Consider the following 16222-nt stretch of genomic DNA (forward strand, 5'->3'; position numbering starts at 1 on the left):
CCTCTCCCTTCCTCTCTGCAGGAGATCAATAAAATATATTAAAAAAGAAATACTGCCCCGTATGTCTCACTGATTGAGCACTGACTCATGAACTAGGGCAGTGATCGACAAACTGCGGCACACAAGCCACATGCGGCTCTTTGGCCCCTTGAGTTTTGAGCAAAGGCCAGCATAGGGGTACCCTAATTAAGTTAATAAAAATGTACCTACCTATATAGTTTAAGATTAAAAAATTTGGCTCTTGTCCTAACTGGTTTGGCACAGTGGATAGAGCATCGGCCTGCGGACTGAAGGGTCCCAGGTTCGATTCCGGTCAAGGGCATGTACCTTGGTTGCGGGCACATCCCCAGTAAGGGGCGTGCAAGAGGCAGCTGATCGATGTTTCTCTCTCATTGATGTTTCTAACTCTCTATCCCTCTCCCTTCCTCTCTGTAAAAAATCAATAAAATATATTTTTTTAAAAAAATTTGGCTCTCAAAAGAAATTTCAATCGTAGTATTATTGATTTTTGGCTCTGATGACAAATGATTTTGCCGAACAGTAAACTAGGAGGTCACAATGGGATTCCTTGTTAGGACACCTGTACGGTTGCAAGCTCAATCACCAGTGAGGGTCATGTAGGAATCAGCTGATGGATGATTCTCTCTCATCATTGATGTTTTTAACTCTCTCTCCTCTTCCTCTCAGAAATAAAAAATACATATATTTAAATAAATAAATAAATAAATAAATAAATATCCCTCACCACTGTGCTTCACTCATGAGAGTGCTGGCTTGTGCACTGGAGGGCTAGGTTTCTGTTGCCAGTCAAAGGTAGGTACCTGGGTTGCAGGTCTGATCACCACTCTCAGTACAGGCACATGTGGGAGGCAGCCAATCAATGTTTCTCTCTCTCTCTCTCTCTCACTCTCTCTCTCTCTAAAAGAACAATAAATGGAAAACATATTCTCACTATTCAGGTGAAGATAAGAGAAAAATAAAAAATTAAATTAAGAAAAATGACAAGATGCAAAATAATCAAACAAACAACAGTTCCATTTCTACACACTAATCATAAATTCTTTGATAGAAAAATGAAAAATGCAATCAAATTTACAATAGCATCCAACACAATAAAATCCGCAGGAATAAATTCAACCAAAATGTGAAACATCTGTACAGTGAGTACTATAAGACACTGATGAAAGGAACGGAAGAAAACACAAATCAGTTGAAACACAACCTGTCTCCATGGATCTGAAAATGAAATATGGTGGAGACAGCTATAGCACACAAGGCAAACTACAGATTAAATGCAATGGGAATAACTCCAACGGTATTATACAAAAAATGAATAAAAATCTGGAAATGGAATCAAAAGACCTCCATTAACAAAAGCAATCCTGAGCGAGGACAAAACTGGTGGCATCAAACTTCCTGACTTCAATTTATTACAAAGATAAAGCAAACAAAGAGTGTGTTGCTGGAGAAACACAGACACATATACAAACAGAACAGAACAGAAGAGAAAACATAGAAATAAATCCAGGCACATCCTTTTAAGTGATCTTTGACAAAGATGCAAGCCACAGAAGAGAGGAAAGATAATTTCTTCAAGATCTGATTTCACATGTAAAACAACAAACCTGGACACCACTAATGAAATCTAACTCAATCGCCCTGACTAGTTTGACTCAGTTAATAGAGCCTCTGCCTGTGGACTGAAGGGTCCCGGGGTCGATTCCACTCAAGGGCATGTATCTTAATGCAGGCATACTCCCAGTGGGAGGTGTGCAGGAGGCAGCTGATCAATGTTTCTTTCTCATCAATGTTTCTAACTCTCCCTCTCCCTTCCTCTCTGTAAAAAAATCAATAAAATATTTTTAAAAATGTACCTCAACCTGCAGGACAGAATTAAATAAGTGCTAAAACTTAAAACTCCTCAGGACAACTGAGAGAAAAAGTTTTGGAGATTTGTTTTAGACAGGAGTTTCTGAATATGACACCAACTACCACACAAAACAGAAAAAATAAACAGTCCACACTGCAACAAATAAAGAAAAATAGCGTCTTCACAGCCAACAGCAATAAACAAAATGAAATGAAAGGGCAATCTAGAGAACGGAAGAAAATACTTGCAAACCAAGGGAAGGAATCCCTTGGAGATATTGTGGTACGGTTCTGATCAGCAGAATAAAAAGAATATTGCGATATAGACAGAAATTCACACAAATAGTTGGAGTTCCCTGGGTATAATGAAGGTATGTTAATACCATACTGCAGGCTAATAACAATGCAATGCCTCTGCCTCAAAAGCAAAGTCTATATAACTTCATTAACAATATTTACTTGCTAAGCACTAGGAACAAGCATCTGAGCTTTCTAGAAACCTGGTGGCACTAGACCTGCTGAATGCTGAGTTCCCAAAAACATGGACTTTGTAGAAAAGCAGGTGTGGGGGAGTAATATCTGCAAAGTACTTTAAGCACATGCAAAAATATGTGTTCCTGTATGTCGTAATCAATTAATATATAAAATATACAAGGTATTCAAAAGACTATTTAACCAAAAAATAACAGTTAACAAACAGGATAAGGATGTAGAGACAATTTTACAAAAATATATACACATGACCAACAGGAATATAGAAAATGCTTTCCTCACTGATCAAGGTGGAATCCCTCAGGCTTCCTGCAACACTACCAACCACAAGTCCTTCCCTGTGAATGTAGTACAGAGGGGAGAATTGGGACTTCAGGAAAGAAGGGAGCAGTGGAAAAAGACCAACCCTCCCCAGGACAGCAACTACCCAGGAAAATGGAAAATCAAGCAGAACCACAGTCTACATGGGAGGACAGAGCACACCCTGGGAGATGGGGCCTGGGAAATCCCAAAGCCAAGTCCAGGTCACTGGTGAGAGTGAGGGTCTTACCCTGCGAGGATAGAAGTTCAAAGTTCTCCAGCATCACATTCAGGTACAGCTGTCTCTGACCCTCATCAAGGAGGCTCCATTCCTCCCTGGAGAAGTACAGGGCAATGTCCTCAAAGGTCACGCCAACCTGTCAGAATGGAGACAACTGAAACCAGAGCTGTCTCTCTGAGAACCCCCACTCCTACTCCTTACACACCTTCCCCCCCTCAACCTCCTCCAGGGCACCCGGTTAGTGTGGACACCAGGCCCTAATGCCAGTGCAGGCTGCTCCCTCATCACAGTCCCATTACTCACTGGGATTGCCCTCAGCAGAGCAGCTGGGTTGGGTGGGAAGGGTTGGGGGAGGGGAGGGGAGAGAGCAATGCCATTTAAGGTCTGGGCGATGCCTGCAGGGCCCCAGCCTTCCTGACAAGCAATACCACTGCGGTCTCCTAGATCATGCCGCCAAGACAAAGCCAAGCCTGGGTTTATGCTTCGCCTTTAAGTCCCCACACCAGGTCCCGGGGAACATCAGCTCACACTTCCTCCAGATGTGCACACCACTGGGTAATCTTTAACCCCTTCCCACCTTCAGACCCAGGTTCACTCCCTCAGCTCTGCCCCCTTCCTGCTCCAATGCCACTGGATCTCGCTGGACTCCCCCATGAACTTCGCACATGGCATGTAGAGAGCTTGTCTTCCAGCCGGGTCCAGGACCACCCCAGGCCCCTGATGGACCCCACAGCCGGGAAAGCCCCAATGAGTCTGTGACGTCCTCCCTGCAGCCTCTGATCTTTCCGCCAATCCTCACTGCCCACACCCTCAGGGGAACCTCAGATGCAGTCACCCCTGTCCTCTCTGCCCTGCACCTGCTGTGTCCTCAGAAGCCACAACACTCCTCTCTCCCCTCCTCCTTCCTCACGGTCCTCCATGCGGACTGAACTGGCTGACCTTACAGGCACCCTCCCCCAGCTGTGGTGTCTGTGAAAGGAGGCGGTGAGGGCCTGGGGGACTGGAACTTACCTCAGCGAAGCTCCTCAGCGCGGGCGCCGCCATTGCACTCTGTGGGCTCAGCGGGGCGGGGGCGGCTGCAGTAGAAGCCGCTGCAGGAATGGCGGTCGCTGTCTCGGCCCTGGCGTGGGTCCCAGTGGGGACTCCGAGCTTCAGTCCCACGTGTGAGCTGGGAGCACCACAGGAGGCTCCCGCCATTGGCTGTGCGGCCGGAAAACTACTCACCAGCCTTCTGCACAGCACGTTGCGACCAGATAATCCTGACCGCCTGAGACAAAAACCTGAGAACACAAACCCCACAAGGAGGGCTATTGTCCCTCCCCACGGAAGTGACCAAACGGAAATGCCGTTTCTGAGTCTCCATTGGCTCAGCCTTGTGGCATTTTTTGCTTGGCCTTGTGGGTAATGTAGTTTCTTGCTCCAACACCAGGGTCCCCTATTTCTCAGTTGACTCCAGGACTGGATTTAGGGTCAAATAGCCCAAGAACACACCAATATACAAAGTGCCCTCTAGCGCCTTCAGGGGAGGTGATGTCTGGAGCAAGTTTGTTTCTGAGGCACCTGAGTGGCTGGATTTTCGTCTCTTTCTTCAGGACCTGCTCTTTCTGACTGGCAGGCATTGTTTCTTCATTCCAGACTTTTGGCACGTGGTGTCTTTAGGCCAACTATAGCTTACAGAGGTTGCTCAAGTCTCTAACTCATTCTAACCTGACTCCATTGAATCCATTATACAAGGTTAAAGTCACAAACCAGATTCTCATAAAGAAGAGCATCTGCTTCTGATGCCATCCGAAGTGTCAGCTCTGCCTGGGCTGCAGTGTGGATAAGATGGCCAAGACACATGTGAAAATGCTCAAAATCACTGATCATCAGAGCGATGCAAATTAAAGCAACAATTAGGTACCACCTCCCAACTGTCAGAATGGCTGCTGTCAACAAATGACCAGTGCTGGCACAGATGTGGAAAAAAGGGATCCCTACTACACTACTGTTGGGAATGCAAACTGGTGCAACCATTATGGGAAACAGTATGGAGTTTTCCAAAAAAATTAATATGGAACTTCCATTTGACCCAGTGACTCCACTTCTAAGAATATATCCTAAGAAACCTGAAACAATCAGATAGAAGATATGCACCCACCCCTACGTTCATAGAGGATCAATTTACAATAGCAAAGATCTGGAAACATCCAACGTGCCCATCGGTAGATGAGTAGATAAAAAAGCTGTGGTACATTTATACCATGGAATACTATGCAGCAGTAAAAAAGAAGAATCTCTTACCCTTTCAGGCAGCATGGAGGGACCTGGAGAGCATCATGCTAAGTGAAATAAGTCCGTCAGAGAAAGACAGTATTACTTAATCTCACTCATATATGGCATCTAACAAAATAAACTGGTAAGTGGAGTGGATGTAGAGACATGGAAGCATGGAACAGAGTGAGGAGTCTCAGAGGTAAGTCAGGGATGGTAAAAAAGGAAAACATCCCTGGGTGAGGATTAAACTCACACACACACAATGTCAACTGAGCCTTCCGAGTTTTCCTTCTGTTCTCTGAAAGCAATGGGAAAGCTCTAGCTTACTGGGTTCTGGGTCTGCTCTAAATTTGTGTTTATAAATCTGTCTTCTGTCAGATGAGTCCCTGGACATGCTGATATCCCTCCATAAACTTTCTCCTGCCTAATGAATCAATTGCCTTTGGTGTTGTTGTAAGAATGTCCAAACCTGTGGAGAATTTTTCTAAGTTTATTTGAACGAAGCCGGCAACAGTGCCAGGAAGCAAAATGACAGCAGATTGAGTAACGCTCAGGGGAATGGCAGTTTTGCACGTTTTTTATACATTAGACTCAAAGGAGAAGACATCAGGGGATTACATAACATTCACTGGTGATAACTTAGGGGCTGGCGGTGAAGAGGGAAATCTCTGGGATTGGATAAAAGTAAAAAAAAGACACAAACTTCTTCTTAAATGTTATCAATAGTTAACAGTTAATATTTAACACAATAATAATAATAATTGGTGCTCTGTGGTCTTCTATGTTGGGACATTGTGCACTTAGGAGTCTGTAAAAAAGAAAATTTCCCTGAAAATTCTAAGTTATATTATCCTAGATGCAAAAATACAATAGATATGCTCAATAAGGTAAAGATAGACTTTTTACAAAATAAAAAAATAAAACCAACACAAGAAGAAAAAACAAGGCTAGAATATAACTACCCCTATAATGAGCTTTAACTTAAGAAGTTTTAATTTCAAGCCATCCTGTATGATGATTTTTGGCCTCTGAGTTTGTAAGACTGGCCATGCCATGCCGGGCTCCCTCAGCTTGACAGATATAGTCTGTGCCATCATTTTTGTCCATCCTGGGGAGTAAGAACCTGGGGGGAGGAGGAAATTCAATGAGTGTTTTCTTTCCTCTGGGACCCATTGCTAATGTCCTTCTGAACACAATACTCACAGTATTACTGCTTTGTTTTTATTTAGTCTCCTAGCAGTAGCCACTCTCCAGGTCAATAAAGCCTTAGGTTCTAAATGTGATCAGATATTTGTAAGGACAAGAGAATGGTCTTTCTGTTTCTATGCTATAACCTTTCACAATTTATGAGAAGCACCTGCTAATTAAACCCCAAGATTGTTGGCTCCTCTAATTCAAACACCTGCTCTGTTCAAACTGTAGAACAAGATAATCTACTCTCAAGCTTACATTCTTATAAACCCCTCCTCCCAGCTGCTGTCACACCTCAGGGATAATTTACACTAAGGAGTCTCTAGTTAGTAGAAAGTGTCTTTCCTGTCACCCCTTCAAACAAGCCTCTTTGGAACTCTTCATAACTTTACTCTAAGCATATTTTACATTCTTGGGAAAAACAATAAGAAATCGCTATAGGACATTTGCCAGGCTCCCTCCTAGAGAGGAAACTCCTAACTTTAAAAGTCAGGCCCTCATATCTACCCACCTTCATCTCAGCCCAAGGCCCCTCCATTCTTTGTCCCTTAGCAACAGGCACTGCTGGAAAGCAGAAGCCACCCTTTCTTCCCTGCCCTGTATTGACTAGCAACACTTGGCCCTTTCCTCTCTTGGAAAGTAAAATAAACTTCCTCCTGCATCTCTTCTTTTAGGTGTGAATTCTTCCACAGCCCGCATCACGGCACAAACCCTCACAGGATTCCTTTACTCTATGGACTTAAATGGGTGAAAATGAGGGCAATGACATTGTAGAAGTAAAATTAATATTTCCTTCTTCTTTTCTAGGTTCTTTGGTTGGCCTACTAATAGAGAAAATATAAATTAATGAGGGAAAACAACCAAAAACTTATTAACATGTATACCTGCATATATATGGAAACGACTCAGAAAAATGGAGTAACTGACCCAAATGGCAAACACCTTCATCTCAGAAACCACCTTCACCTACATCAGAAAATGTGTGTGGACAGTCAGTTAGGGTAGATTGTCAGGTAAAGCACAGGAAGCATGTGCTGTGCACTGCGGGGAGGGCCTGTATTCATAAGGATTCTGTTCCAACCGAACTCCAGAGTGCAGACACAGGAGAGTGGGAAGGAGGATGTGAATCCAGAACATGATCCGGGCTGCAGGGAAAACAGGGTGAGATCCATTGTCTCATTCAGTCAGTAGGGATATAGAGGACAGAATCACATGGGCACTGGGTCCTATGCATGAATAAGAGGTGAGCACTCGTCCAATGAGACCAGATCATGTAGGACTCCAGCATCACTTCTGAATATTAGGTCCCAGAATTCATATCCAATTGTATCCACTCCTGCAGGGAGAATGTCAGTACCACATAACATCATCATTTGAAGGGTCAAACTGAGGCAAGAAATTCATCACAGTGAATGCGGTCACAGCCAGACCCAACATGTGGCCACAGGTGCAGAAACCCAGCCCAATTTACAGATGTCTCCTGTTGGTCAAACTCTGTGCTGGGATCAAAGGGGAGGCAGACAAACAGCAGCTCACTCTGAAAGAAGGTTCCCCTGGAGAAACCACTGCGGCTGAGAAATGATGGCGTTCCCCTGAACACGGGGAGGCCAAGGGTAAGGGCTCTGAGATGTAAAGGGAATGAGAGGAAACGCATAAATGCAACCATGGAAACAGGAGCTGCAGCTGAGCCACCCAGGTCCTCATGCTGTACCTGCTCCAGTGAGGGCTGCACCTCAGTGGTAGAGACTGTGTCTGACGCTGGAGAAAATCATGGTTAAAATCCAGCCCCTAGAATCGGACACTTGTCTGTGGTGTAAACTTGGGGAGCCGACTTCATTTCTCTGACACTGAACTTTTTCAGCAGTTTGATATGGGGTGCACCACAATGAGACTTGAGTGCCCACTGCACCTGCCTCCCTGTAGCAGAGTCAGTGGCTTCTTACAGGTCCCATTTCTCACTAAAATGCACCCACAGACAAAGGTGCTTGCGGGCATTGGGGGAGCGAGAAGTGCCTGCCTGGGAATGTCTCTGCAGGGAGTGGCTGGAGTTGCTGGAGCCAAGGCAGGCTGCAGGCACAGCTGCATTACTGCAAGTGGACACCTTACCACGTGACCTTCTCCAACAGCTCTGGCCTGGGGACATACCTCATACTTGTTTTTCACAGGAGGAAACTGACTTAGACCAGCAGAAGGGGTTTTTTCAATGTAAGTCCCACTGATAACAGAGAATCTGAAATTCAAATGTAGGATGCCTGATCTAGGGCATAGGATGTCTGACCACTGCCCTTCTATTTCCCGCTGCAGTGGCTTTGGGACTCTAAAACACCCTGCCCACCCACATGCCCTCTGGCCTTCCTGAGAGAACTGTCCCAACCCCAGAACCCCCATGACAGGAGACAAGGAAAATGCAGAAGACTGCAAAGCAAGGGCTCAGTGCAGGATCAGATGACTGGTGTTCTGAAAGCAATGGAGAATGGTAGTAGTGCAGGTTAAAATTAAAAATGTTCATTGAACAGGACATAGCATTAATGAATCCCCCAGCTGGTATGGGTCAGTGGTTGAGTATCAACCCATTCACAAAGAGGTTCTTGGTTAGATTCAAAGTCAGAGCACATGCCTGGATTGCAGGCCCATCCCCAGTAGGGTGTGGACGAAATATCCGATCAATGATTCCCTCTCATCATTGATGTTTCTTTTTTTATTTTTTTTTAAGATAAGGGACTCAGTTTTCTTTAATTTTTTATTGATTTCACAGAGGATGGGAGAGGGAGAGAGAGATAGAAACATCAATGATGAGAGAGAATTATTGATTGGCTGCCTCCTGCAGGCCCCACACTGGGGATCGAGCCCACAACTTTGGCATGTGCCCTTGACTAGAAGCTCATCCAGGACCTTTCAGTCCAAAGGCTGAGTTTCTATTCACTGAGCCAAACCAGCTAGGGCAATTAAAATATTTTTTAAAAGTAAAAACATTAAAACATATTATACCAATACAAGAAACGTTTATTACCTAAAGTAAAAAAGGCACAAAATGAATTTCCAACATCCATCTTTGTTGTTCCACTGTCCTATTGTTAATGAAAATTGCCAGAACTCATAGCACGTTAAGCAAAACATATGATAAGATTTTTTTAAATGTTTTATTGATTTTTAACAGAGAGGAAGGGAGAGGGAGAGAGAGTCAGAAACATTGGTGAGAGAGAAACATCAATCAGCTACCTCCCGCACACACCCTACTAGGGATGTGCCCTCAACAAAGGCACATGCCCTTGACCTGAATCGAACCTGGGACCCTTAAGTCCGCAGGCCGACACTCTATCCACTGAGCCAAACTGATTAGGGCATGATAAGATGTTTTAACGAAGATACAGACTCAGCAAATACACTGCTGAGAAAAGGCTCACCATAAATTCCTAGAAAGAATACAATCAAACAGTGAGGTAGCATGACAAACTTATAAAAAAAAAGTTTAAATAAATTATGATTGACCGAACAAATTATTCTCTAGGATGGAGAGACTGTGAATACCTAACACAATGCTGAAAAATGTAAAAAAAAAGTACAGTCATTTAACGTTTATTTTTTATTTTTAAAGAATAGTTTATCAATATTTAGACAGAGAAGGGAGAGGGAGAGAAACATTGCTGGAAGAGTGCCATATCGGCCAGCCGCCTCCTGCACACCCACTTCTGTGGATCTAGCCCACAAGCCAGGCACATATCCCCACCAGCAATCAAATCCCCAACCTGTGCTACACGACATGATGCCCAAGCACTGAGCCACACCGGCCCTGGGGGTATATTCCATTTAGATCACAATTTGCTAATCTCGGTAAATTGAAACATTCATCTACTCAAAAACCCAGACTATGCACTGAATTTTTGACAAAGGTAAATAACACTTACATACATACAAGGAATAATACAGAAATGTTTGTACCAGCTTTGTTATAAATAACCAAATATTTATTAATATGGACATATTGACGGTTATATATCAGTGATAAGAACATCTATCAGAGCTCTAACTGGTTTGGCTCAGTGGATACAGAGACGGTCTGCGGACTGAAGGGACCCAGGTTCAATTCCGGTCAAAGGCACGTATCCTGGATGAAGACTCCTTCCCAGCCAGGGCCCTGGTCATGGCTGATGTAGGAGGCAACCAATCGATGTGTTTCTCTCATATCGATCTTTCTGTCTTTCCTTGTCTTTTCCACTCGCCCTAAAAATCAATGGACAAATATCCGCAGGTGAGGATTAACAACAACATCAAAAAGAATATCTATCAAAAAAAGAAATGAGCCCTAACCGGTTTGGCTCAGTGGATAGAGCATCAGCCTGCGGACTGAAGGGTCCCAGGTTCGATTCCGGTCAAGGGCATGTACCTGGATTGCGGGCACATCCCCAGTGGGAGATGTGCAGGAGGCAGCTGATCGATGATTCTCTCTCATCGATGTTTCTAACTCTCTATCCCTCTCCCTTCCTCTCTGTAAAAAATCAATGAAATATATTTTAAAAAAAAAGAAATGAGTTACTAATATATCTTCAATAAATCTCCAAGAATTTAGGAAATATAAATTAAAGCAGAAAAATACTTAGAAAAAGCAAAGTTCTATAGTAAAATGGAAAGTGAATCCATGGTTATTAGGAAAGTTGTGAAGAACAGGGTCAGATTAAATGACGTCAGGAAGCAACTACACAGTGACAGATTTGGTCAGTATTATAGGTGTAATGATGGATTTCAGTTTCATGCACCTGTCAAGATTTATGAAACACTATAGTTAACACCTGTAATTTACTCATTACAGCTGTTAAAAAATGGTTTAAGATAAAAGAAAAGTACATTCACCTATTTTGGAACAACAGGTTTGGCAACTTTATATTCAATCCAGGTACTTAATGCCCTCTGGGCGAGAGTCTCATCTCAGTGACCAAAAATGTAACAAACAATGAAAAACTTTCACCCAAACCCAGAAAACCCACATCCCTGAATTAAAGACAGCTTTTGTCTCCATCTTTGTTTTGCTGCCAGCACACCAATGGCTCTGATGAGAACATCTGAGAAGCTACAGAAGCCACAAAACATCCTGATTATAATCAATGACAATGACTGCTCCCCAGAAGATAAACATCCCTGGAGTCCCTCAGATCTGTGTCCACACAGCTCTTGTAGTCTTTTCCTCAAATTAATTCTTGGATGCACAGTTAAATGAGGACCATTCCATCTAATGGGCTGCAGTGTAGTCCAACAATACCGGTGATCTTAATCCAGCATATAGAAGGGTTCAGGAATCTGGAGAAGATGCTGTGTGTAAATTATTAAAGATTCCAGAGACAAAACATAATTTTGGAAGGCATTTGGGGGCCAGAGGAGAGTAGGCCAAAGAAACAAAATTATCTCTTGTCTCAGGATTCCTGGCTTTTTATTAACGCAAACTGTCCTAAGGCAAAGTAGATATACATCAAATGCCAGGGTTTGGTATACAGAATCCATTGTCAGATTGGAGGAATTGCCTTCGGCTGTTCAGGGGTTTGGCCACTAGGAGGCAATAACATGTAGATTGAAATGCCCTCAGCTGTCTGGTAGCAAGCAATCATTCTATGCATCCTTTTCAGGATTGTGAAAATGCACTCAGCCATTTCCAGATGAATCAGCCCTGCTGACATGCTGGAATTGGCTTCTTACTTGACAACAATTAGGTAGTGTTTCTGCAGTAAAAGGGTTTCCCCTCACTGCTCTGGTCTTCAAACCCGTGACCATGAAATTGTAGGCATTAGGGCACATGGCCCTCTGCAACACAGATCGAAGAGATTCCCTTAAAATGTATTGGCATCCCTTGCAAACAAGAAAAGAATTTCATGCTCCCAGACATAATTGAGGTTGTTACAGCTACCCTCTCTTTGGAGTGATCTCTGTGTCTCAAAGCATCCATCTTCACATGAGGACTAGAGAGTCCACAGTGTCGCCTGGAAAATTATGGGCAGCAATGTAAATTTGGTAAAAACTGCTGAGCTAATTTCTGCAGAATACTGTTCCCTCAAGGGCAAAAATGTGTGAGACTGCATACAAGTTTTTCATCTCATCATGCTTGGAAAGCCCAGATTTCCTTATAAACTAACCCACACCATAAATACAACACCCAAGATTAAAGAAGTCTTAGGAAAATACTTCATTATTTTGCAAACAAGAAACCTGAGTCTGGCAGTTCTCCCATTGATGCCTTAGGCAGTCAATAAATTCATCATTAGCATCTAGGGAAAGTGTGTCCCTGAAAATGGCAGTCCCTCTGCAACATTATGTTTACTGGCGCCAAGAGCAATGAGTCCTATGTGGCAACTCATGACAGGGCAACAAGTAAGAACTAAGGGTTCAGGTATTCCTAATTTTCTTCAACAAATTAAACAGAGTTAGCTTCCTGGGGCACATGATGATGGTGATTGATGCCATCTGTAGGGGCCTTATAGGTGGTTCAGGTGAAATATCTTCAGCAAGAGAAATATGCATTGACATAGATCTGGCAGGACATCTCTGTATGTTAAAAAGGGCAACATAGCCAGAACCAGTTTGGCTCAGTGGATAGAGCGTCGCCCTGCAAACTCAAGGATCCTGTGTTCGGTCAAGGGCAAGTACCTTGGTTGCGTGCACATCCCCAGTGGAAGGTGTGCAGGAGTCAGCTGATTGATGTGTCTCTCTCATCGATGTTTCTGACTCTCTCTCTCTCTCTGTAAAAAAATCAATAAAATATATATATTTTTTAAAAAGTGCAACATAATTATGTACTGTTCCAACATTAAAACAAAAAAAATACAACAAAACACTTTTGGGAACTTTACATAATATAGGTGATTAAATGTATGAGATGCAATTCAGAAAAATGAGCATTCACACATTTTCTTGTACTATTGTTAAGTTCTAACTAAGCAAGTCCATTTGTTATATATACATCAAAGAAATTTCTCACATTTGGACTCATGTGTGCAGAGCAAATATGGAAATTGGCTGAGAGAAACCTCACATTAATTGCACTCATAATGGCTTTCTCCAGCGTGAACTCTCTGATGATATTGGAGACTTTTGTTACATGTAAAAGATTTCCCACATTCACTGCATTTATAAGGATTTTCTCCAGTATGAACTCTCTTATGATATTGGAAACCACTGATACTTTTAAAAGATTTTCCACATTCACTGCACCGATAAGGCTTTTCTCCTGTATGAAATCTCTGATGACGACGAAGGGTACTATTCCGGATAAACGATTTCCCACATTCACTGCATTTATAAGGTTTTTCTCCTGTGTGAAGTCTTTGATGACAACGAAGGGTAGTACTGTGGGTAAAAGATTTCCCACATTCACTGCATTTATAAGGCTTTTCTCCCGTATGAACTCTCTTATGTTGATGAAGGTTGGTCTTAGCGGTAAAAGATTTTCCACATTCAGTGCATTGATAAGGCTTTTCTCCACTGTGAACACTCTGATGATATCGGAGACCTTTGCTACTTGTAAAAGATTTTCCACATTCACGGCATTTATAAGGCTTTTGTCCTGTATGAAGTCTCTGATGATTACAAAGGGCAGAACTCTGGGTAAAAGATTTCCCACATTCACTGCATTTATACGGCTTTTGTCCTGTATGAAGTCTCTGATGATAACGAAGGGTAGTACTCTGGGGAAAAGATTTTCCACATTCACTGCACTGATAAGGCTTTTCTCCTGTATGAAATCTCTGATGACGACGAAGGGTACTATTCCGGATAAACGATTTCCCACATTCACTGCATTTATAAGGTTTTTCTCCTGTGTGAAGTCTTTGATGACAACGAAGGGTAGTATTGTGGGTAAAAGATTTCCCACATTCACTGCATTTATAAGGCTTTTCTCCCGTATGAACTTTCTTATGTTGATGAAGGTTGGTCTTAGCGGTAAAAGATTTTCCACATTCAGTGCATTGATAAGGCTTTTCTCCACTGTGAACTCTCTGATGATATCGGAGACCTTTGCTACTTGTAAAAGATTTTCCACATTCACGGCATTTATAAGGCTTTTGTCCTGTATGAAGTCTCTGATGATTACAAAGGGCAGAACTCCGGGCAAAAGATTTCCCACATTCACTGCATTTATACGGCTTTTGTCCTGTATGAAGTCTCTGATGATAACGAAGGGTAGTACTCTGGGGAAAAGATTTTCCACATTCAATGCATTGATAAGGTTTTTCTCCAGTGTGAACTCTCTGATGATATTGGAGACCATGGGAACTTTTAAAAGATTTTCCACATTCACTGCAATTATAAGGCTTTTCTCCTGTATGAAATCTCTGATGATAACGAAGGGTAGTACTCCGGGCAAAAGATTTCCCACATTCACTGCATTTATAAGGCTTTTCTCCAGTATGAACTCTCTGATGTTGATGAAGGATGTTCTTAGACCTAAAAGATTTTCCACATTCACTGCATTGATACGGCTTTTCTCCAGTGTGAACTCTTTGATGATAACGAAGTGCATGGCTCTGTGTAAAAGATTTTCCACATTCGCTGCATTTATAAGGCCTTTCCCCAGTGTGAACTCTCTGATGATATCGGAGAACTTTGCTCTGTGTGAAAAATTTCCCACATTCATTGCATTTATATGGCTTTTCTCCTGTATGAAGTCTCTGATGATTACAAAGGGCAGAGCTCTGGGTAAAAGATTTCCCACATTCACTGCATTTATAAGGCTTTTCTCCTGTATGAAGTTTCTGATGATAATAAAGGGAACTGCTCTGGGTAAAATACTTCCCACATTTACTGCATTTATAAGGCTTATCTCCCATATGAACTCTCTGATGTTGATGAAGGATGTTCTTAGCAGTAAAAGATTCCCCACATTCACTGCATTGGTAAGGCTTTTCTCCAGTGTGAGCTCTCTGATGATATCGGAGACGAGTTCTACTTTTAAAAGGTTTTCCACATTCTCTGCATTTAAAAGGATTTTCTCCTGTATGAAGTCCCTGATGATAATGAAGGGTAGTGCTCCGTGTAAAAGATTTTCCACATTCACCACAATTATAAGGCTTTTCTCCTGTATGAGTTCTCTGATGACGATGAAGGTCATTGCTAGCTGAAAAAGATTTCCCACATTCAGTGCATTTATAAGGCTTTTCTCCGGTGTGAACTCTGTGATGACTATGAAGCTGGGGGCTAGTAGTAAATGATTTTCCACATTCACTGCAACGATAAGGTCTTTTTCCATTGTGCACTCTCTGATGACGAGAAAGATTAGTGCCACTGGTGTAAGCTTTCCCACACTCACTGCATTTATAAGGCTTTTCTCCAGGCTGAACACTCTGATGACAGTGACGAATATTTATATTGGTAAAACTTTTCCCACACTCATTGTACTCATAAGGCCTTTCTCCAGTGTGCAAAGCTTGGTGATTACCTAGGCTGTTACTACTGCTAATAGCTTCCCCATATTCACTGCCCTGATAAGGCCTTTCTCCAGTGTGACCTTGCTGTTGATAATGAAAGCTAGAATATTTGGAAAAATATTTTCCACATTCAGAGCTCACAAAACACTGACTTCCAATATAGACACCTTTTTCCTGAATAAACATGTGGGTGCAACTAATGTCTTCCTTACATTCTTTTCTGGTGTAAACATTTTTTCTCCTTTGAAACATCATCCCACACGTCGGAATAGCATTTGGAAAGTCCCTGGTATGAGTAGCCTTTAGGTGGAGATGTCCTGACCCGATAAGGACACCCTGCCCAACCTCCCTGCATGTGAATTGATTCTGGCACACATTGAAATCGCAGCTGTTTGCAAGTGAGATCCTGTCCACACCTGTATTGAAAGTCTCTCTCACATGCTGTTGGTGAAATTTTACATGGAAG

The 16222-nt window shown here is 42.6% G+C and overlaps 2 protein-coding genes across 2 annotated transcripts in view; both read right to left on the reverse strand.

Annotated features, from left to right (window-relative positions):
- The window catches only part of LOC308235336 (uncharacterized protein), a gene marked incomplete at its 5' end in the record, with an annotated part of 151511 nt that overhangs the window by 8079 nt on the left and 127210 nt on the right, over positions 1–16222 (reverse strand). The gene's annotated exons all lie outside the window — the stretch shown is intronic.
- On the reverse strand, positions 1959–15578 carry LOC308235335 (uncharacterized protein; the record flags this gene model as incomplete). The annotated part of the gene is made up of 4 exons (XM_080644087.1): positions 1959–1988; positions 3914–4161; positions 14097–15336; positions 15465–15578. 4 exons carry the CDS (start codon positions 15576–15578, stop codon positions 1959–1961), a joined length of 1632 nt encoding a protein of 543 aa, XP_080500213.1.

This window comes from Plecotus auritus (genome assembly GCF_963455305.1).
Source record: "Plecotus auritus genome assembly, chromosome: 10".
In the NCBI taxonomy this organism is placed as follows: domain Eukaryota; kingdom Metazoa; phylum Chordata; class Mammalia; order Chiroptera; family Vespertilionidae; genus Plecotus; species Plecotus auritus.